Source organism: Equus caballus, chromosome 22, assembly GCF_041296265.1.
Source record: "Equus caballus isolate H_3958 breed thoroughbred chromosome 22, TB-T2T, whole genome shotgun sequence".
NCBI classification, from domain to species: domain Eukaryota; kingdom Metazoa; phylum Chordata; class Mammalia; order Perissodactyla; family Equidae; genus Equus; species Equus caballus.
Genome location: NC_091705.1, coordinates 45,240,259 through 45,259,157, shown reverse-complemented (window position 1 = coordinate 45,259,157; position 18,899 = coordinate 45,240,259). Strand labels below are relative to the sequence as shown.

At 58.9% G+C, this 18,899-nt stretch overlaps 1 protein-coding gene across 3 annotated transcripts in view; it reads left to right on the top strand.

Annotated features, from left to right (window-relative positions):
- Nucleotides 1-18,584, top strand: part of PMEPA1 (prostate transmembrane protein, androgen induced 1) — a 58,469-nt gene extending 39,885 nt beyond the window's left edge. For 2 of the 3 annotated variants that reach the window (XM_023626798.2, XM_070247248.1), the window contains exons 2-4: nt 7,984-8,138; nt 13,937-13,990; nt 14,456-18,584. In XM_023626798.2, coding sequence (XP_023482566.1) covers nt 7,984-8,138; nt 13,937-13,990; nt 14,456-15,004 — 758 coding nt within the window. In that variant the 3' untranslated portion in view covers nt 15,005-18,584. Of the gene's footprint in view, nt 1-2,259; nt 7,701-7,983; nt 8,139-13,936; nt 13,991-14,455 lie in introns of those variants that run through there. The other variant, XM_070247247.1, reaches the window with a different exon arrangement.
- The last annotated feature ends 315 nt before the right edge of the window (nt 18,585-18,899 follow it).

The window sequence follows — 18,899 nt, the reverse complement described above, 5'->3', positions numbered from 1 at the left end:
TGTTTGGGGCTCTTTTCCTGTCAGTGCACACAGGTCTGCTGGCTGTGCCTTCCTGGGCTGAGGCAGCCCCTTTGGGGGATGCTGAAGTGGTCCCCAGTATTTTGCCCTCTCGTGCAGACCTGCATTGGGCCTTCTTGACGCTTAACCTGTGCACACGAGAAAAAAGGTGACCGCTTATGCAACGTATTTATTGTCCATCTGCCCCAGGGACGGTGCTGTCTAGGTGCTGGGGACACAGATAGTAAGCAAAGAGTTGCCCCTGGTGACCCTGGCGTTCTACTAGGGAGAGGCAGGAAGTGAACAGTTAGCCAGGACACAGAGCATTCCGGATTGGTGCTCCAGAGAAAGACAAAGCAGGCACAGAGCCTGGGTCCTGGGGTTTGGGGCAGAGCACTGTTTCAGACAGCGAGAGGAAGTGATATTGGAACAGAGACCAGAAGGTAAGGAAGGGAAGCAAGCATGTGGATGTGGGGGGAAGATCCTTCTAGGCAGAAAGAAGGGCATGTGCAAAGGCCCTGAGGTGGGGCTGTGCTTGGTCCTTTTACAGAACATGCGGTCAGAGCAGAGTGAGTGAAAGGGAGTCCCAGGAGAAATACACATGGAGATAAATGCCCGGAGGTTGACCTGCCTGGTCTAGGGTTCTCCCTTGAAGGTTCTGAGATTGCCATTTCACTCCACAGAGGTGCTGCCAGGTGATGCTGTCCACAAGCTATGGCGCTGGCCAAGGGGAGCCACTCTGGGGGGCCTTCTCCAGCCGCTGTGGATTTGCAGGGCCCCGGCCCAGCTCTGTGTGGGGTGAGGGGACAGGTGTGGCCCAGGACCTGGAGTTCTTGGTTCCAGGGCTTCCCTCCTGGAACTGCTGGCTCAAGATCAACCCATGGGTTCTTACCCCACCACGTGAAGTGGGAACTGGGCCGTCCCTCCATTGCTTTCCCCAGAGGAGGACACTGGTGATTTGCCTAAGGTCACAGTAAGTGGCAAAGCTGGGATTCAAACCCAGGTACCCCCAGGGGCAAAGGCAAACCTCATGTTCCTAACCTGCGCCCTAAATGCCGCCATGAGCAGTGGCACAGGGCGCCTCGGGCCCTGCTGCATGGCCTGGTCCTCACCCCTCAGAAGCCAGTGGGTGGCTTGCTTCCTCCCGGCACTGATGACACGGGACAGTATCTCAGGGTCGTGCTCAAGTCCCAGTGCCCGACTTGGCACGGTGTCAGCACTGGGAAGGTGGTGCAGTCTGTTTTCAAAAATGAGCAAAGTGGCCTGGACTTGCTCCCCACCTCCCAAACCTCACGAGAAAGACAGATCCATCTTTTTACCTAGAAACAGGCTTACCCTGAGAAATAAATGTGCCGTCGGGGGCTTTTGAAATGGCACCAGGAGCGATCAGAAAGTTATTCCTTTGACGTCTGGTTCAATTTTATTTGAAATTCTCGGGGGGAAAGGAGCTGGGTCCCCATTCACGTGCACTGGGGGTGGGGCGGGGGGAGGGCAGGACCTCAAGTGGCAGGAACCCCAGGCAGGCCGGGCTCCAGGGCTCCGCGGAATGACAATGAGGCCCACCCCGGCCCGTCTCATCCAGGCAGGCCTAACAAGATTAGATTTTCATAAATTTCAGACAGCACCAATTCCTAATTCCTCAGTGTGCGGCCAGGAGGCCAGACAGGCCGCCTGCACGGGCTGCTTGTTAACCAGGAAGCACACCGGCTGCCCCTGCGCCGGGAGCAGACACGGGGGGAGGGCTGGGCGGCGAGGGGGTCGTCTGGTCTGGAAACCTCCTGTGGGCTGGCAGGAGCCAGGTGGACTCTGGCCCAGCTCTCCAGCTGAGGAGGGAGAAAGGAGTTCCAGCACCGCGCCGGCGCGCTGGTTATTAACCGAAACCTCAGGGACAGTCGTGGCTGCTTCCAGTACCTGGGGCTGGGCACGTTCTTCACACACACAACCCATTCCACACCAGCCCCCTCCCCACTTACAGCTGGAAGCAGCCGAACCCGGGTTGGAACCAAGCCTCTGGCTCTACGCTTAGGTTGGGATCATGGCTCCATCACCAAGAACCAGGGGCCGTAAACTTGGATGCGAAAGAATTGCATCTTTGCCTTAACTAACCCGAGCGAGCGGAACACGGGCTCCAAACCACAGCGGCATCAGCGGCACCTGCGATGTGGCCACCAGTGGAAACCACAGACTTCAGATCACATTGAAATCTGCCAGGTCACGTTTAATGCACTGATATCCCAGAATCACAAAGGTAATCCTGTCGGTTCTTCCCACATCACAAATCTGGTTGAGAGTTTGATAATTATTTTGATATAATTGGCTTCCTCTTTAAGCCACAGTTTTATTTAATCTTTATTTTATTTTAAAAACCCTATTCTGAGGGAGCATCCTGGCTTCCCCAGCCGCCGGGGGGAAGTAAAGCGCCTCAGCCTGGAAGCCGCAGACGCAGGCCTGCTCTCTGACTCGGCTCCTCGCGTGTGGTGGGGCCAGTGCTGCAAGGTGGGGGTGGTTGTGGGAATTAAGAGCAGGAGATCCTGTCCTGGCCAGGCCCTTGGCACTCAGGGCAGGGCAGAGGAGATGGCAGCTGTTGGAATCTTTATGCCATGTGGTAGGCAGTGCCCAAAGCTCCACAAATGCCCAGCACGAGGTTGCCTCCCGACTGTCCTGTGACGGAGGCGGGGAGGAGGGTACCACTGGCCCCAAGGGCTGGCTGCATGGACCGCGTGGTGGGTGATGCTCCAGGCAGCCCGGATCCAGCCTGCAACTAGTCCCACTCACAGGAACCCACCCTGTTTCTGACATTCTGGGGCCGTGGTCCTCAGGACCCTTGGGTGTGGGCAGTCGGCCTAACCCAGCCCTGAAAGCTGGGGCATGGGGGTCAGGGCCCTCGTGCTGCGTGGCCTTTGGCCAGTCATATCACCTCACAGCCTCAGTTTCCTCATCTGTGAAGTGGGGGGATCCTGTTCGAATCCACTTCCCAGAGTGACTCACAGTGAGGATTCAGTGAGATGAGGCTCGTGGGGACTCGGACCGTGCCTGGCGTTTAGGGGGCATGGCGTGCTGCCCCTCTCTCTTGTGTCTGGGAAAGGAGCAGAGACGTGTGCACACATCCCAAAGGGACCGCGTCTTTCCGGAGGAGGAGACAATGGAGGGTCAGGTCACTCCAGCGAGGTGCATAGACCTGTTAATGTGAAATTATTCACGAGGAAAGGGGATGCTAAATTAAATTAGAGTGACCCTACTGTGCTTGTGGAAGGTGGGCTTGCTCACCCCGAGAGCCCGCCGCCTCGTGCCCACCCAAGGGGGAAATTACAAGGAAGACTAGCGAGCCACTCCCCCGCCCTCCCCATGGCGGGCACACTTGATGCCGGGAACAAAATGAGGGAAATTCGAGGTTTCTTTCCCAAAGGCTCCTGTTCTCGTAGCTGGGTCCTCGGAGCAAGGACCAGTCCCAGTAAATCCCTGATGGCCTTGGGTGCAGCCGCCACCCTGGGTGACCTTTTTGGACTGATCTTTTCCCAAACTCCCAGCCCTGGGGTGGAGGCCAGTAGCACACTCCGGGCCAAGGGACAGCTCGGCCCACCTCAGCATCTCCAAGGCTTCGGCATGGATTTGGGGGTGCTTTTTGTCCCCAAAGGGGTGTTGGGAATTGTGACAATGGTGACCGTGGAACACCCGCTGTTTCTGTCCCATTCTGAGCTCCTTACATCTGTTATTTCATCTCCACACCCACCAGGTGGTACCTGGGGCTCACAGGTAAATGTGCCCAGCGTCACTCGGCTGGCAGCTGGCAGACGCAGGCAGGCAGGACCAGGCATCCTCGGGGTGCTCAGGGGCTAACAGATGCTTTGGGGAACCTGGGAGGGTTTGCACATCCTTAGCTCCTCCGTACGGGAGGCTCCGGGTTCAGGACCCAGCCCTGCTTTTTCGAGGTGCATGATCTGAGCAGCTTCTCTCTGAACCTCAGTTTGCTCATCTGCAAAATGGCAGTGGTGATGGCACCACCTCACAGACTTGGGGAATTGGGGGCAGTGGGCTCAAAGCAGGGGCCAGTGCCTGTGTTGTAGCTGTCAGCGTCCTCGCCACAGTTACGTGAGTACAGTGAGCTGGGGCTAAGGACTGCCCACCCACCCCCTCTCTCTGCCCTCCTTTGTCTGTGACCAGGTTTTGGCTGGGAATCCTGCAGTCATGGGAGACTTGAGGCCCGAGGTGGGAGACAGTGGTAGGACCCACCCCTGCATGTACTACGCTGGGTACTTGGCCTCATGTCCAGGTAAACAGGAAGTCTGTCAAATTGGGGAAACTGAGGCAGGAGTGGTGTGGCTCCACTTCTGCCGTTAGCAGCTGAGTGACCCAGACTTGTCTCCATGCCGGAAGTCCTGAAGCCAACTGCTGTGTAGGCTTTGACCTGCCCGGTGTTTCTAAAACTGTTGAATACGTTGCCAGCAGTAAAGGCCAGGCAACTTCACAAATGGTCTCTAGGTTCTGGAGAGATCGGTGGTATGGCCGCACTGGGCTGGCCGGTCTGGGGTGCTGTCCTGCCTTGAGTGCTGTGCTCTCGGACCTGCTGGGGCTTCAGCTGGTCATGTCTGACTGAGTGCTGTGTGGCCCTGCTGGGGAGGGAGCTCGTGCTCGGTTAACAATGCCTGCGGGGGCAGCGGGAGTGAGGAGCGGAGGCTCGGATGCTGAAGCCAGGCTGCCCACAGGGGCGGGCGGATGATGCCCGGAGGAGTGGGCCAGGCCCACGTGGACAGTGCAAGCCTGTGCACTGGGGGAGACTGCCCACAGCTCTGTTCCTTTGAGTGGGGCCCGGGGACTGGATGCAGGTGTCCTCGGGCCTCCGCTTTGCCGCTTCTCCCAGCAGGTGCTTCCATGGTGCACTTCCTGAGAGGAGGGTTCTGTCCCCGAGGGTGGTGTCTCCTGGAAGGAGCACCCTGAGTGTCAGAGTGCGCTGGGGCTGCCTGGGCAGGACACACCACAGCCTGGGCAGTCCTCACTGGGTGCGTCTGAGTACCCGATACTGCTGGTGGGGGAAGCAGAGCATTGATGCTTATGCAGCCGCCCTTCCCACGGCGTGGGGGTCGCTCTGAGGTCTGAGTGGAGATCTCAGGACCTCCTTGGCCCAGGGTGTCCTCTGCTTTCTGGGTCAGGAGCTCGCTCGGGGCCTCCCCGCCTCCCCACAGTGCCCGCCCCGCTGTGCCTCTGCGCCTGGGTGTGTCTGGAGTATTCAGCATGGTCCTGCTTTCTTCGGGCTTATGGGTTTGGGCTGTCATCGTAGTTTTGCTGTAGCTGGGGTGCAGCTGAGCCCCCATTAATCATGGTCACCTTAAGGGGGCGCTCCCCAAGTGCTGAACCCACCGCCTGCTCACTGCTCTGCAGGCAGGTGTCTTTCATCTCCCCCTTTACAAGGGAAACGGGGATGGACTCAGAGATGGAGTCCAGGGTCGCACGGAGCCAGGTGGGGGTCCTGATGGTGCCTCAGCGGAGTCTGGGGAACCCTCGGGACCCTCCCTCCTCCGCTGGGCCTGGAACCCAGGCCCCTGACTTCCAGGGTGTAGCCCAGAAGTCAGCTGTCGTTTCTCTTTCGGAGAGTTTTTCTTTCCCCTTCCCGTGTGGATTCCTGGGTCTGTGCCATAAGGGGCTTGTGGCCCAGGGACCAGGGTGGCACATTGTGCTTTCAGGAGCCTGTGCTCATTTCTGGGAGCAATTCTTACGCTCTGGTCACCGGCCCCCAGGAATCAGATCCTCTTGCCCTTTCCGCCCTTCTTGGGGAGGCTGGGAGAGCCACGGAGGGTCTGTTCACACCCCCTCGGCCCACTGGGGCCTCACCCCTTGGCCCCTTTTGGCCCCCACTAGCCCTGCTGCCTCAGCCACGGTCTCACTGTTGTCTCCTGGGCCCCACACACAGGAGGAGGGCAGCGGCCTGGCCTGGGTCCTGCAGGCCACCAGGGTCTGGGAAAGGGACAAAGGCAGCCACACACCTCCCTTCCTCCAGGCCCGGCGTAGGCAGGGCCCTTGGGTCAGCAGGGGGAAGGGCCGAGGGTGGCCACCGCCAAGGTCCCCACTGGGGTGAAGAGTGCATGAAGTTGGGGAGGGGACATGCGGCCCCTCTGGAGGGCGGGTGAGTGGGTGCTGCACAAAGCGGGCCTGTGTGTCCCCTGAAGGCGGCTTTCTCCCGGGCCCTAAAGATGGGATCTGGGCCCTGTGGAATCAGGCCAGGCTGCCCAGGCCCTGGACCAGCCTGTCTGGGGAGGCAGGAGGTGTAGCCACCATTACTGGGTCAGAGGCCTGGCCTTGCCCGACCCAGGCCCAGCCTGCCCTTCCGGCTGGAAAGTGAGGGTGACCCGTGGGCCATTCAAGGTTTGCCTGATTTCCCGCCGGGCCCTGGCCTTCATGGGGCTTGAGAAAGTCTCACCATTGACCCTGGCTGCTTCCTCCTCCCTCCGGGCCCCTCCAGGACGAGATGGGGAAGTACTGTCAGCCAGGGGCCAGAGCCAAGGTCCAGGCTCCAGATTGATTCCCGGGCGCAGAGGCCGACCTCCAGCGGATGGTCAAGTGCGAGGAGCCACCAGCTTTGGGCTCTTGGGCTGCACGAAGGCTGTCACCTGACCTCTGGGCCGCAGTCTCCTCGCCTGTGAGATGGGATGGTAAAGGCGCCCGGTATGCATGCGTCGCCCTCTGCTGTGGGGCGTCCTGTGCCCTGTGGTGTTGAGCAGCACCCAAGTCCCCGCCTTCTCGACGCCAGGAGCACCCGTGGTTGCGACAGCCTCTCATGTCCCAGACATTGCCACGTGTTCCCTGGGGGCAGACTCGCCCGGCTTACGAAGGCCATAGGTGACGCTGCCCCGTTGGCAGCTGTGTGGCAGGGCGTGAGAAGGTGGGCGTCTGGGGAGCCTGGTGGGGCTTCTGGAAGAATGTGGAGGGGGCGTCCGAGTGGAGAGGCTTCTGCAGCTGTGCCGACAGAAACGTGCGCATGGGACGCATGGCTGTCCTGCTGAAGCCTCAGGGAACAGGCGGGTGGCTGGAGGGGTTGGCCGTCACTGGTTTGGAGCTGTCTGGGCCCAGCACGATGGGCCAGAGCCCGTGACACGGCGCCCCCAACACTGCCTGGCACTCTGCAGTCTCTCTGCCCGCTGTTCCAGCTCCATGTCTGTCTGGAGGGGGAGGAGCTGGGTCAGCGGCTCTGAGCTTGAACCCGCCTGGGGAGCCCTTGGCGGCTTGCATGCCTCCGGGAGCCTTCCTGCCGCCCTCCATGCCGGGCGGGGGGGCGTGGTGGTGTGCCCCGTGGGGCCTTGGTGGGGGAGGCTGGGCCTTCGCCCCCACGCTGCCAGCCGCCTCCCCTCAGCCCCTGTGCCGTGTCCCCGCACAGGGCCTGCAGGATGGCACTGGCGGCTGGCCCGCTGCTGGGGGCTCTGCTCTGCTGGCACCGACCGCGGCCAGCTGCCGGCCGCCTCGCACCCACCTGAGTCAGCAGAAAGCGCCCCGGCTCCAGCAGAATCAAAATAACCGTCTTCCTTTTCCAGTACTTGAGGGTTTTTCCGCCTTCGAGGGGAAAAACAAAACCAAACCAAAAAAAGGAAATGAGAATCGCAGCGTCTGCAGGCACCTGGACTGCGGCTTTTCTGAGGCCTCGTTACCGGGGGCAGGGGGTTCCTCACACACTCCTGTCCTGTCCTGTCCTGTCCTGTCGAGGGTGGTGCATGTTCGTGAGTGTGGTGTGTGTGTGATACATGTGTATGTGTGCAGGTATGTGCAGTGTGCATATGTTTGTGTGTTGTCTCTGTTTGTTGGGGGGGGTGTGTGTGTTCGGGCTCATGTGTGTTGGGGGTGTGGAGGTGCGTTGGGGTGTGTGTCAGGGTGTGTGTTGGGGTGTGTGGCTGTGTCCGGGGGTGTGACTGTGTCGGGGGGGTGTCGGGCTGGAGGTGCATTGGGCTGGGGGAACGCTCTGAGGGCTGGGCCCCCCGCATCTCATGTGCCCCCGTCTTACAGCGGAGCTGGAGTTCGTGGAGATCACCATCATCGTGGTGGTGGTGATGGTGATGGTGGTGGTGATCACGTGCCTGCTGAGCCACTACAAGCTGTCGGCGCGCTCCTTCATGGGCCGGCACAGCCAGGGCAGGAGGAGAGCAGACGCCCTGTCCTCGGTGAGTGCTCGCACCCTGTGTCCCGGGCGGGCTCCTCACAGGACCTGGGGGGGCGAGACTGAGAGCAGGCAGACAGTCGGTGGCCGCAGGGGGGCGCTGGACGGGCGGTGGGGAGGCCGTTCTGGGTCCAGGCAGAGGCCTGATGGGAAAGGTGGCCTCAGTCCTGCAGCTGCGACCCAGACAGAAGGGAGGTGGCCTTTTCCCACGCCAACACCCTACGGGCATCTGCGCCAGGGACTCAGCGCCTTGGAGGCAACAGGTCACTCGGAAAAAGGCCCTTCCTGGGCTTGGGTTGAATCCCAGCTCCACGGTGCTGGCCCCGTGCCCTTGGACGCGTCCCCGATCCACGAAGCGGGACTTCCGTCCCCATTCATTGCGTCACAGGGCTGACGATCCTGCGGAACTGCAGGCGCTTCCATTCACTTTTTATCCACCCACCCGCCCGCCCGCCCTTTCATTCATTCACTGGACAGATAGCTCCTGAGCGCCCTCTGCGTGCCTAGAGCCCGCCAGGCACTGAGGGCGTGGCTGTGAGCAGGTCCCATGGGGTGGCTGCCTGCTGGGCTGCGTCTAGACACACGAGAGTACCTAAATCAGATGATGCTGAGGCTCTGAAGGATGCTGAAGGGCGGTCACCGAAACTCCCAGGGTGGCTTGTTCAGCTGGACCCATCGGGGTGAGGCTCTGAGGCCCCTCTGAAGGCTGGCGTGAGGTTGCGGGACGGGGGCGATGCCGGGAGGGTGGGGGGGACCTTCCAGTGCTGTGCCTGCTGTTAATGGTAACACTGCGTTTTGATATGTTAGTAGAATCGTGAGCCCCTTTGGGCGTCTGGAAATCCCGGAATGTCCCCTCCAGAGTCCACACATCGGAGCTGGAGCAGCTCCTGGCGGGCGGAAGCCTGCCCAGGTCCCCTGTGTCCCCCTCTGCCTTCGGGGCTGAGCTCTGCCCCGTGTTGGCTGTTCCACAGATGGACTGAGGGGAGTACACGGTCCCTCTCTGTACGCTCTCTGTCTCCAAGCCTGCGATGTGTGACTTAACCTGGGACAAGAGTGCTGTCTGATAGCAGGTGGCCCGGGGCCGTGGGACGGAGCGCCTCTGAGCCATGTTTGCTGGCCACCAGGAGGACAGTGACGGAATAAGGAGGCGGTGCTGGGTGTGGGCTTGGTTCTGCGGGGCCTGGGGTTGGTGGCGGTGCCCAGAGTCTGCGGGGCTGAGCCAGGTCAGGCTGGCAGGCCCGGCCCAGGCAGGTTTGGGCCTCTCCCTGCCATCAGGCCTCAGTCTCCGTGTGTCACCAGGTTGCTAGGACCAAGAGCATCTGCTCTGGTCCCTCTGAGGGGAACATGGGCTGCCCCAAACCTGAGGCCCTGTGTGTGTCCCAGGGCGCTGGGCACTGCTGCTCTGCGGGACTGGCCACTTCGACAGCCGGCTCCCTGCGTGTCACCCAGCCCCGGGGCCGCTGCTGCCCTGCGCTGCACTCTGCCTGCCACGGCTGCCTCAGAGTCCCCCCGTCAGCGGCCGGGAACCCCATCCACGGAGGAGAATCGGGCTCAAAGAGTGGGAATGTTGGCCTGCTTTTAAATGGCAGTTTGAAGTGTTCGGGCCTGTTTCTTCCTCCCTCGGATGCTGGGCCAATCGAGGGCACTTTGGACAAACGAGAAGACACCAGCCCACTAGTGCGGGTTCCAGAGGGGTCATCTCGTCCCTTGGCCTCAGTGTGTGCGTCTGAAAAGTGGGTGGAGCTAGCCCTTCTCCTGCCTGTGTGGTCGTGGGAGGGTGCTGGAGAAATGGCAGGGGTTCTGGTGTGAGGGGGAGGCAGCCCTGGGGAGGTCAGGACTCGGGCCTTGCCTCCTGGACACCTGAGGCTAAAAGAAAGCCGCCCCCTCCCCCACCCCTGCCCCACCATCACCCAGCTACCCGCACAGGCCCTGGGGATGCCCGGCTGGGTAAACAGGAGCTTTCTTAGGCCTGAAGTAAGTGTGGTGGCTCCCTTGGGAACCCCCTGCCAGACAGGGTATGTCTGAGGAGTCTGGGGGCCCCGTGACCTCCCAGAGAGACCCAGACCCGGCAGCTGTCTGCCTGCAGCTGGCCCCCGCCACCCCCCTTCCCCCCGGCATGGCTGTTCTGCCATGGTTTTCAGGGTGACCCCCTAGGAGTCTGTTTTCTCACCTCTCTGAGGGTGGGGCTCACATGCAGGTAAGCCCTGTGGCCCTCGGATGTCACTTCCCTGCCTGGTGCCCCTCCCTGGGAAGCCAGGACATACTTCATGATGGTCACGACGGTGACAATCCAGCCACTGCAGTGGCACAGACTGTGGGTCTCCAGGGGCTTGTCCTGAGCAGGCAGGTGAGGGGAGTGTTACCTGTAAAGGCAGGTGCACTTCCACCTGGGCACCTGTGAGCAGTGGACAGGTGCAGCCGGGCCCCACCCAGGAAGCCTCCTGCCCTTTCTGGGCTGTCCCTGGGTCCCCGAGCTTTGTTTTCAGGGACCAGTTTGGATAGACAATCCATGCTTTTAATTGAATCCCTTTCACAGCCTTTAATTATTCCCCCAAAAGATAACGCATCTTGGACCGTGACAGCCACTTCACGCGCGGCTCCCTCGGAAGACGGGGGTTCGTGTGTGAGGCCTGCTCAGCCTGGGCGGGCACGGATCGTGCTGGAGGCTCGGCCAGGGCCTTGCATGGGGCAACACTTCATCCTCTCTGCCTCCAAATCAGCCCTCGAGTGGGTCTCCTGCTCCCCCAGGGCTCATTGCTGTGGCCTCTGGGGGACTCAGAACTCTCTTGGGGCCCCTTGTGTCAGGCTGGGTCCTAAGCAGTGTCCCGCTCTTCCATTCTTCCAGTAAACATTTATAAGTACCTGATGTTTAGCCTGCAAAGCTTGGTGGGTGGCAGTCCCGTTCACTGAGGAGCCTGGGGGAAGAGTCAGGAGTGGCATCTGGCCGCGTGGCGCTGTCAAGCAGGCACGTAGCTTGGAGTCTGGAGTTGAAGGTGGGTCAGGACTCCTCAAGGTACAGACCAGGACCCGGCTGCCTGTTGTAAGCAGAGTTATTGGCACCCAGCCATGTGCATTCCCGTGGTGTCTTCTGTGGCTGCATTTGCCCTGCAGCAGCCTTGTTATCGGTGTGACAGACCATCTTGCCCAAGGCGTGTAAGACGCGGCCTCTGTGGGCGAGAGGGTTGCACCTACTGTGGCGCAGCCTGTGGGCATGGGGTGACTGCAGCAGAGCCTGGCTGACACAGGAGCTGAGATGCTGTGGGAGCCTGGGGAGGGGCATCTGGCTCAGTGGGGGGTTCCTGGAAGGCTCCCTGGAGGAGGAGGTGACCTCCAGGTGCACAAATTGGAGGTAGTCAGGTGATGAGGATGGTGGGTGGTTCTGGGACTGTGCTGGGGCCCCCAGGCTTTGCTTGGTGTTTTCTTAAGCTCCCTGGGTGGTGCCACTGTGCTGCCCGGTGGAGAACAGCTGGACTAGGGCAGGGGAGTGGGGATGGGCAGTGGTGGGAAGAGGTTGTCGGTGACCATGTGATGCAGGGCCGGCAGCTGAGGGCTTGATGGGAGGGTTTTAGGCGAGCTAGGCTTGGCTGCTGGCACCCCTCCCAAGGGCTCCCCACTCTAATGGGACAGGCAGACGGCCCCCTCTGCTTCCTGGCTCACACGTGGGCCGTGCTGGGGGCCACAGAGCCGGCCAGGATCTGCCTGAGTCTGAGTGGGCCTGGAGGCAGGCGACAAGGGTTTGGATCCCAGTGCTGCCTCCTCCCAGGCGGGCCAGCTCAGCTCCGCTAACTGACTTTGGCCAGCCTCGCAGGTTTGTCGGGGGAGTTGAGAGGGTGGGTTAAAGAGCACACGTGATGCCTGGCTCCAAGGCAGCAACTGGTCCAGCATTACTCATGTCACTAACAAAGTGGGCGCTGACAACCATATTAACAGTAAGGGTGTGCGTCTGCTTTCTGCATCCTGGCGCTGGAGCATCCTGGACCCCGAGTCTTTATGGGGCGAGCACATGCCTGATGGGACAGTTTTGAGAGACACAGAGCGCCCCTAGTGGCCATCCAGGAAACTGCAGCCTCTGGGCCGTTCCTCCCCAGACTGCTGACAAGGATCGACTTTCCTGGGACCCTCAAGAAAACGTACCCCCAGGGAAACTTTTAGGCGATGGATATGTTCGTTATCTTGATTGTGGTGATGAGTTCCTGGTATATACATATGCTAAAACTTACCCGAGTTGTCGACTTGGAATATGTGCAGTTTATCGTATGTCAGTTACATCTCAGTAAAGCTGTGAAATGGAAAGACAGCGCCCCTCCCCGGGCCCAGGGCTGTCACTGTGCACCACCAGTGTCTGGGTTGCCCCACATGAACTGGTCCTCACTTGGGGCCCAGCTTTCCTGCCCTGTGAAGTGGGTATCTCAGGGGCAGGGTCTTCCGTCAGTTGAGAGCTGTCGCTGAAGCCTGGGTCCCAGCTCGGTGGGAGCTGAGGGCCCTGGTGTCTGCGGAGTATGCTGCCTCCCGGCCTCTTGGCCCCTTTGAGGGGGGCTCACTCTCCCAGGCTCTCCCCACAGCAGCCCAGGCTGAGGTCGAGGTGGTCTGAGTGGGCAGGTGCTGCTCACAGGTGGGGGTGGGGCAAGGGGGGCTGGAACCCCACAGGTGGGTGTGACAGGGCCAAGTTGTCCTCCCAGAGCCTGGCCGCCGGGGCAGAGTGGAGTCCAGCGCCAGCCTCCTGGATCCCTGGGGGGAGCTGATGGCGCCCCCAGAATCTCAGCAGAGGATATAAGCTTCGTGAGGTGGCAGCCACATGCCCAAAACCTGGCGCGGAGCTAGGCCCAGACGTGGTGCCACATTCTGTGTTGGTTGACTAAGCAAGTCATCATTTTGTGGTGGAGCAGCTGCGTGGGGCACTTTGCTTGTTAACTCTCCTATACTCCTTCACCTCTAAACTGGGCCCACGATATAGAGGGCGAGACAGACTGTAAAGAGCTAAATAAACCATAGACAGGATGATCCCAGATGTGACAGATGCTATGAAGGGAAATAGCAGAGGACAGGATTTTTAATGGGAGAGGCCCTTTAGACAATGGTGTCAGAGAATGTCTGCAGGGGACACTGGAATTGAAGCAAGAAGGAGCCAGCCCTGCATTGGGGTAGTCAGTGCAAAGGCCCTGAGGTGCACACTTAGCACTTTGATGCTGTAGGTAGCGTCTCAGCGTGGCTGGAGGCTGAGTGATGGTGGCACCCAGCACTTTCCTGTGCTCCCTGAGGGCCACGTGTGCTCCAGGTGGTTTGCGTGTTCCGCTCCTTAAGTTCTTCAGCAGCTCCTTGAGGCGAGTACTATCAGTATCCACATTTTCAGATGCAGAAGCTACAGCATGGAGGTTAAGTAACTCGCCCAAGGTCATTGCACAGCAGGCAATGGTGGTCAAGGCCAGGAGGGCTAGATCATGCCAGGCTTCCTTACCCGCCAGCTCATGGGTTAACTGGATTATTCTAAGGTCCACACATGGGAAGCTGCTGGAGGGTTTTGAGAAGAAGGGACCATGAATCAGGTGTATGTTTTGGAAAGTGGGAGCGGAGGATGCATTTTGGGGACAGCAGTGGGCGCCAGGAGATCAGTGGCAAAGCAACTGTGGTTGTGTCCAAGAGAAACGTCCAGGGCCCCAGCCGGGGCAGCCAGGTGGGGATAGAGAGAAGTGGATCCTGCCAGATCTGATTCCAGTTGGAAGGTCTCAGAATCAAAGCCGGGCGACCCTCTGCTCTCCCACCTGTGTCCATCCTGCTGACCCCGTCTGTTTCATCCCCATACAGGAAGGATGCCTCTGGCCCTCGGAGAGCACAGTGTCAGGCAGCGGAATCCCAGAGGTGAGACCCCGAGCTCCCTCCCCTCCATCACCCCAGCCCTCTGTTCCCCCTCTTGGCGTGCCCCCCAAGGCTACTGTAGTGGATGCGGAAGGCCCCCCGCCCCGCAGGTCCCCGTCACCAGGTGGGCGGCGCTCCCACTGCTGGAAGAGTGGCTGCTACAGGCTCACACCTCCACCCTCTCGAAGAACCGTCCTTGGCGATGGGATCCCCCTGCCCCGGGATCATATGCTCTGTACCCCCAGGGAGCAGCCCACCATATCTGTGACCCACAAGGACAAAGGCTGCCCCTGTTTTAACCCCGTGATGATGTTCATACTCCAGGGCTCCCGGGCCATCAGGCCGGGGCTGGACTCCAGGCTCAGCCCCTTCGCCCCCATCCTTTCCCAAAGAACAGAGTCCCTTGCAGCCAAATCACGGTCTCAGGCCCTGCTTCCGGGGGACCCTCACTCTGCTCTGCCCCTCCAGCCGCAGGTCTACGCTCCGCCTCGGCCCGCCGACCGCCTGGCTGTGCCCCCGTTCGCCCAGCGGGCGCGCTTCCACCGCTTCCAGCCCACGTACCCGTACCTGCAGCATGAGATCGACCTGCCGCCCACCATCTCCCTGTCGGACGGGGAGGAGCCCCCGCCCTACCAGGGCCCCTGCACTCTCCAGCTGCGGGACGCCGAGCAGCAGCTGGAGCTGAACCGGGAGTCGGTGCGCGCGCCCCCCAACAGAACCATCTTCGACAGCGACCTGATGGACAGTGCCATGTTGGGCGGCCCCTGCCCCCCCAGCAGTAACTCGGGCATCAGCGCCACATGCTACGGGGGCGGCGGGCGCATGGAGGGGCCCCCCCCCACCTACAGCGAGGTCATCGGGCACTACCCCGGGTCCTCCTCCTTCCAGCACCAGCAGAGCAGTGGGCCGCACTCCTTGCTGGAGGGCACCCGGCTCCACCACGCACACATCGCCCCCCTGGAGAGCACAGCCGCCTGGAGCAAAGAGAAGGATAAGCAGAAAGGACACCCTCTCTAGGAATCCCAGGCGGCCAGGGCCGGGGCAGCAGGAGGGAGGGGCGAGAGCCCGCACTTCTTAAAGAGACGAGAGGAGCCCGGGCGGGCGGCGGGAGGCCGTCCTCTCCCCACCTCTCTGTGTATAAATATTTACATGTTCTGTCTGGTCTGAATGCACAAGCTAAGGAAGCTTGCAAAAAACCACGTTTCGTTGTTGAGCTGTGTCTTGAAGGCAAAAGAGAAAAAAAAAATCCTACACTAGTCTTTTCTGTTTCTAGTTGAGCTGTGTGTGTGAATGCTTATTTTCTTTTGTTTGTTTATGATTTCACTTAACTTTAAAGACATATTTGCACAAAACCTTTGTTTAAAGATCTGCAATATTATATATATAAATATATATGAAATAAGAGAAACTGTATGTGTGAGGGCAGGAGTATTTTTGTATTAGAAGAGGCCTATTAAAAAAAAAGTTGTTTTCTGAAGTAGAAGAGAAAAAAAATGGCAATTTTTGAGTGCCAACTCAGAAAGCGTGTATTACCTTGTAAAGAAAAAAAATTACGAAGCAGGGGTTTAGAGTTATTTATATAAATGTTGAGCTTTTGCACTATTTTTTAATATAAATATGTCAGTGCTCGTTTGATGGAAACGTCGTGTCTGTCGAGACTTTTAAGGGAGAAATGTCGGAGTTTCACGGTCACGTCAGGCAGAGGGTGGGCTCCGCGTGGGGTTTGGAGAGAGGCCTCTGGACGGGTGCTCCTCTGCGAAGTGGAGGCTTCTGTCGAGTGATGGGTTATTACCTCGCATACATTCCCCCCCCCGAAGGAGACATTTTTTCCCTCTGGGCCAGAAGAGCATTTGGATCGCAGACTAAATAGGAAAGTTACTCAAGGCACCAAGTTCCAAGTGGTGGCTTTGCTTTTCCCGAAATGAAAATAAACCCTAACTGAAGGAATCTTAGTTTTTCCTCCACTTTTTTTTTTAACCCTGAAAGTCCCCGTAGGAAGGGACTAAGGCCCCCCTCGAAGCTGCAGCCGCTCCCCGCGCGTGTTGCCAGGGGGACACGTCGCTGGCTTGTGCCCGCGAGAGCTCGGGCGGCGGTGCGGGTGGCTCCTGAATTTGTCGGCTGAGGTTGGTGCGGTCCACTGGCGTAGAGGAAAGGCCCCAAGTTTTAGGAATTTGACCTCATGCCTGTCTTTCTCTTTCCGTGTCGATTCTCAGTTAACAGGCCCATACACGGAAGACCAGAGATGAGAAGCGGACAGGCCCAGGTTCCTCCCAGGACACGTGCAGGGGTTAGAATGAGAAACAGCCAAACCAACGCAGACTCTGGCTTTATGCTTTAGAAGCAGAATTCTTTACCTCCGCTCCCACACTTTCGGCTCCTTCCCATGGAAACAGTCATGTCTGATGTGTTTATCTGTGTTTTCATAGGCCTCTTGATCAGACACAACTCTTGTTTGCCAGGATTTTACTGAGCAGGTTTGGGTTGGTCGGGACCCCTTGGTGGGGTGCAGGGGGAGGAGAGAGGAGTGGGGGCCCTTTGGGATCTACCAGAGACAGTGGCTGGAGCCGGAGGTCTTTCCTCCCACTGAGGACTTGCCCATACTCTACTGGGTGACTCCCCCAGCCAGAAGAGCAAGGCCCCCACCCCATCCCACGGAGGTGTTTCATTTTCAGGAGAATGCCAGCTAGCAGACGAACGGGTGAGAAAGGTGTGAGAGGCAATAATTAGTGTTTTTAAGCAACTTTTTTATTACTTGAAAAACAAAGACCTTGAGAACAGTTTTGAAGTTCTGACCATTTGAACTCTATTTATATACGTGAGAAGAACACGGTGACCGACCTGTGAGCACAGTGTCTGTGCTGGCTGACCAGCCTGGTGGGAAGGGCTTGCACCTTGGCGATGAAAGCTGCCTGTCCGAGGGGTCTTTAGCCGGAACTTGCTTCTCTCTCTCAAGGAGGAGGAGGATTCTCTTAAAAGGTCATGCAGAGAAATCAATATAGTTTGTCCAGAAGCGTACGGGGACACATTTATAGATAAAAATTTCTAAAAACGTATCTTTCCTTTGTGTGAAGCGTTCCTAGTGCCTTACCGAGGAAGCGGTTGGCTCTCCTGTCGCTGGGCGGGGGCACTGGGTGGGCTTGTCACTGGGCAGGGGTGCCTGGACAGTGCCCCGCTCACCGGGACTGGCCTTCCCGCCCACCCCAAAGGGCTGCTCCTTCCAACACCCCAGGGCCCCGGGTCTGTCCCGCCTGCTCTCCCTCCCCCTCGGATGTGCCTCCATCTCGCTTGGTCAGGTGCCCCTCCTGCCCCTCCAGCCTCTTACGTCAAGTCTGCGTTTAACTCCCATCTGGGTCAAAAACCTGGAAGTGGACCTCATTGGTGTGAGCGGGGTCTGCGGACAGCCAAGCCGAGCCTTCCTTCCCGGGTCCCCTTGAGCCAACTGCTTGGATCTCTTGCTTGGTGGCGGGGCCTGGATTGGCCGTGTTTGAGGGAGCGAGGAGGAGAATGTGGGGGCATGGGTTACTGACCTCAGCCAGTTCGGGGCACAGCACGCCCCTCCAGTTATGGCTCTGTGTTGCCGTCCGGGTCTGAATGCTGCGACATTCCTGGGCCTCGTGCCCAGAGGGTGACAGGTGGAGAAGTTCATGGTGGGGTGGCCTGTCAAAGTCGGGGCGCGTCCCTGGAAAACCAGTGGGTGTGTTTCTGGAAACTGCTGCCGGAGTAGTAAGCTCTTGGTTTCTCTGCTGGACCCCAGAACTCTGGGAGTGCAGGCTGTTCTTTAGATAGTGGCTGCCGTGCCAGTATCTTTGAGAAGCACCCCTCAGGGGGCCCCCTTTTTCCAGCAGAAAGTTAGGGAGCCCTCGGCAGTGGCTAGGTGGAGGGGGACCAGGGTGGGCTTGGCTCTCACCTCCCGCTGTCTCCCTGTTTGTCCACCACTGCGTCTCCTCCCCAAAGAAGGTCATTTCCCCCGCAGCCCGGGTCTACGCAGATGGACTTAGCAGTGTGCAGTAAGAGCTGTCCGTGTTTCCCTAAAGCCCAGGGTTTCTGCCAAGAGCTGAAAGTGACTCCTCTCCCACGTCCCCAGGGCAGGGAGAGAACCGAATCCGTTCCCTGTCCTCGTCTGTCTTCCCTGTGAATTGTACTTTTCAGAGATTTTTTTTTTTCTGCGTGTGACAACACAAAGCTTGCAGATCCATAAAATATCCTGATGATTAGGAAAGAAAGTGTTTTGTTTTTCCGGAAACCATGCTTCCACTTGTGCCGTGCCATAGAGCTCTGAAGGACACGCCCCGCTCCCCCGTGCCTGCTGGTTCCACGGGGTCGCGCTCACGGCAACGCTGGTCCGTCGCGTTGCTGGCGTTGGATCCGCTCTCCTTCGCAGCCCTGTCTCCTGAGTTCTGTTCAAGTTAAATGTATGTAAACTGCGTGGCACGCGGGTGCAGCGCCCCTGTTGCTGCTGTGTAAGACTCTGTATCTGGATGCCAATCCCCAGGCCTGATGAAATCGCTTGTTGTGTATCAATAATCATTAGTGGCAATGACGACGTTCTGAAAAGCTGCAATACTTATACAATAAATTTTACAATTCTTTGGAACAAGGCTTTTCTGCTTCCTTGGCAGCGTTGCTTTCCCCTGCCCCCCACCACCTTCAGCAACAACCCCAGGACGCTTTTAGGGGGGACGAAGGGATCCCCTGAAGCTGCTGTGTGGCCTTGAGCAAGTCCTTCAACCTCTCTGTTTTAGTTCAGGGAACCCAGTGAAAATACTTGCTCAGGCAGGCAGTTCTGCTAAAAGGGTGGTATTAGGGTTAAAAGAGTTTGCAAAACATGGCCTGCTTTTCCTCCCTCTTGGAAAATCATTATTCTCTGTAGCATGGCAAAAGCTCTGATAAGGTCTGCAAGAAAGAAACCATC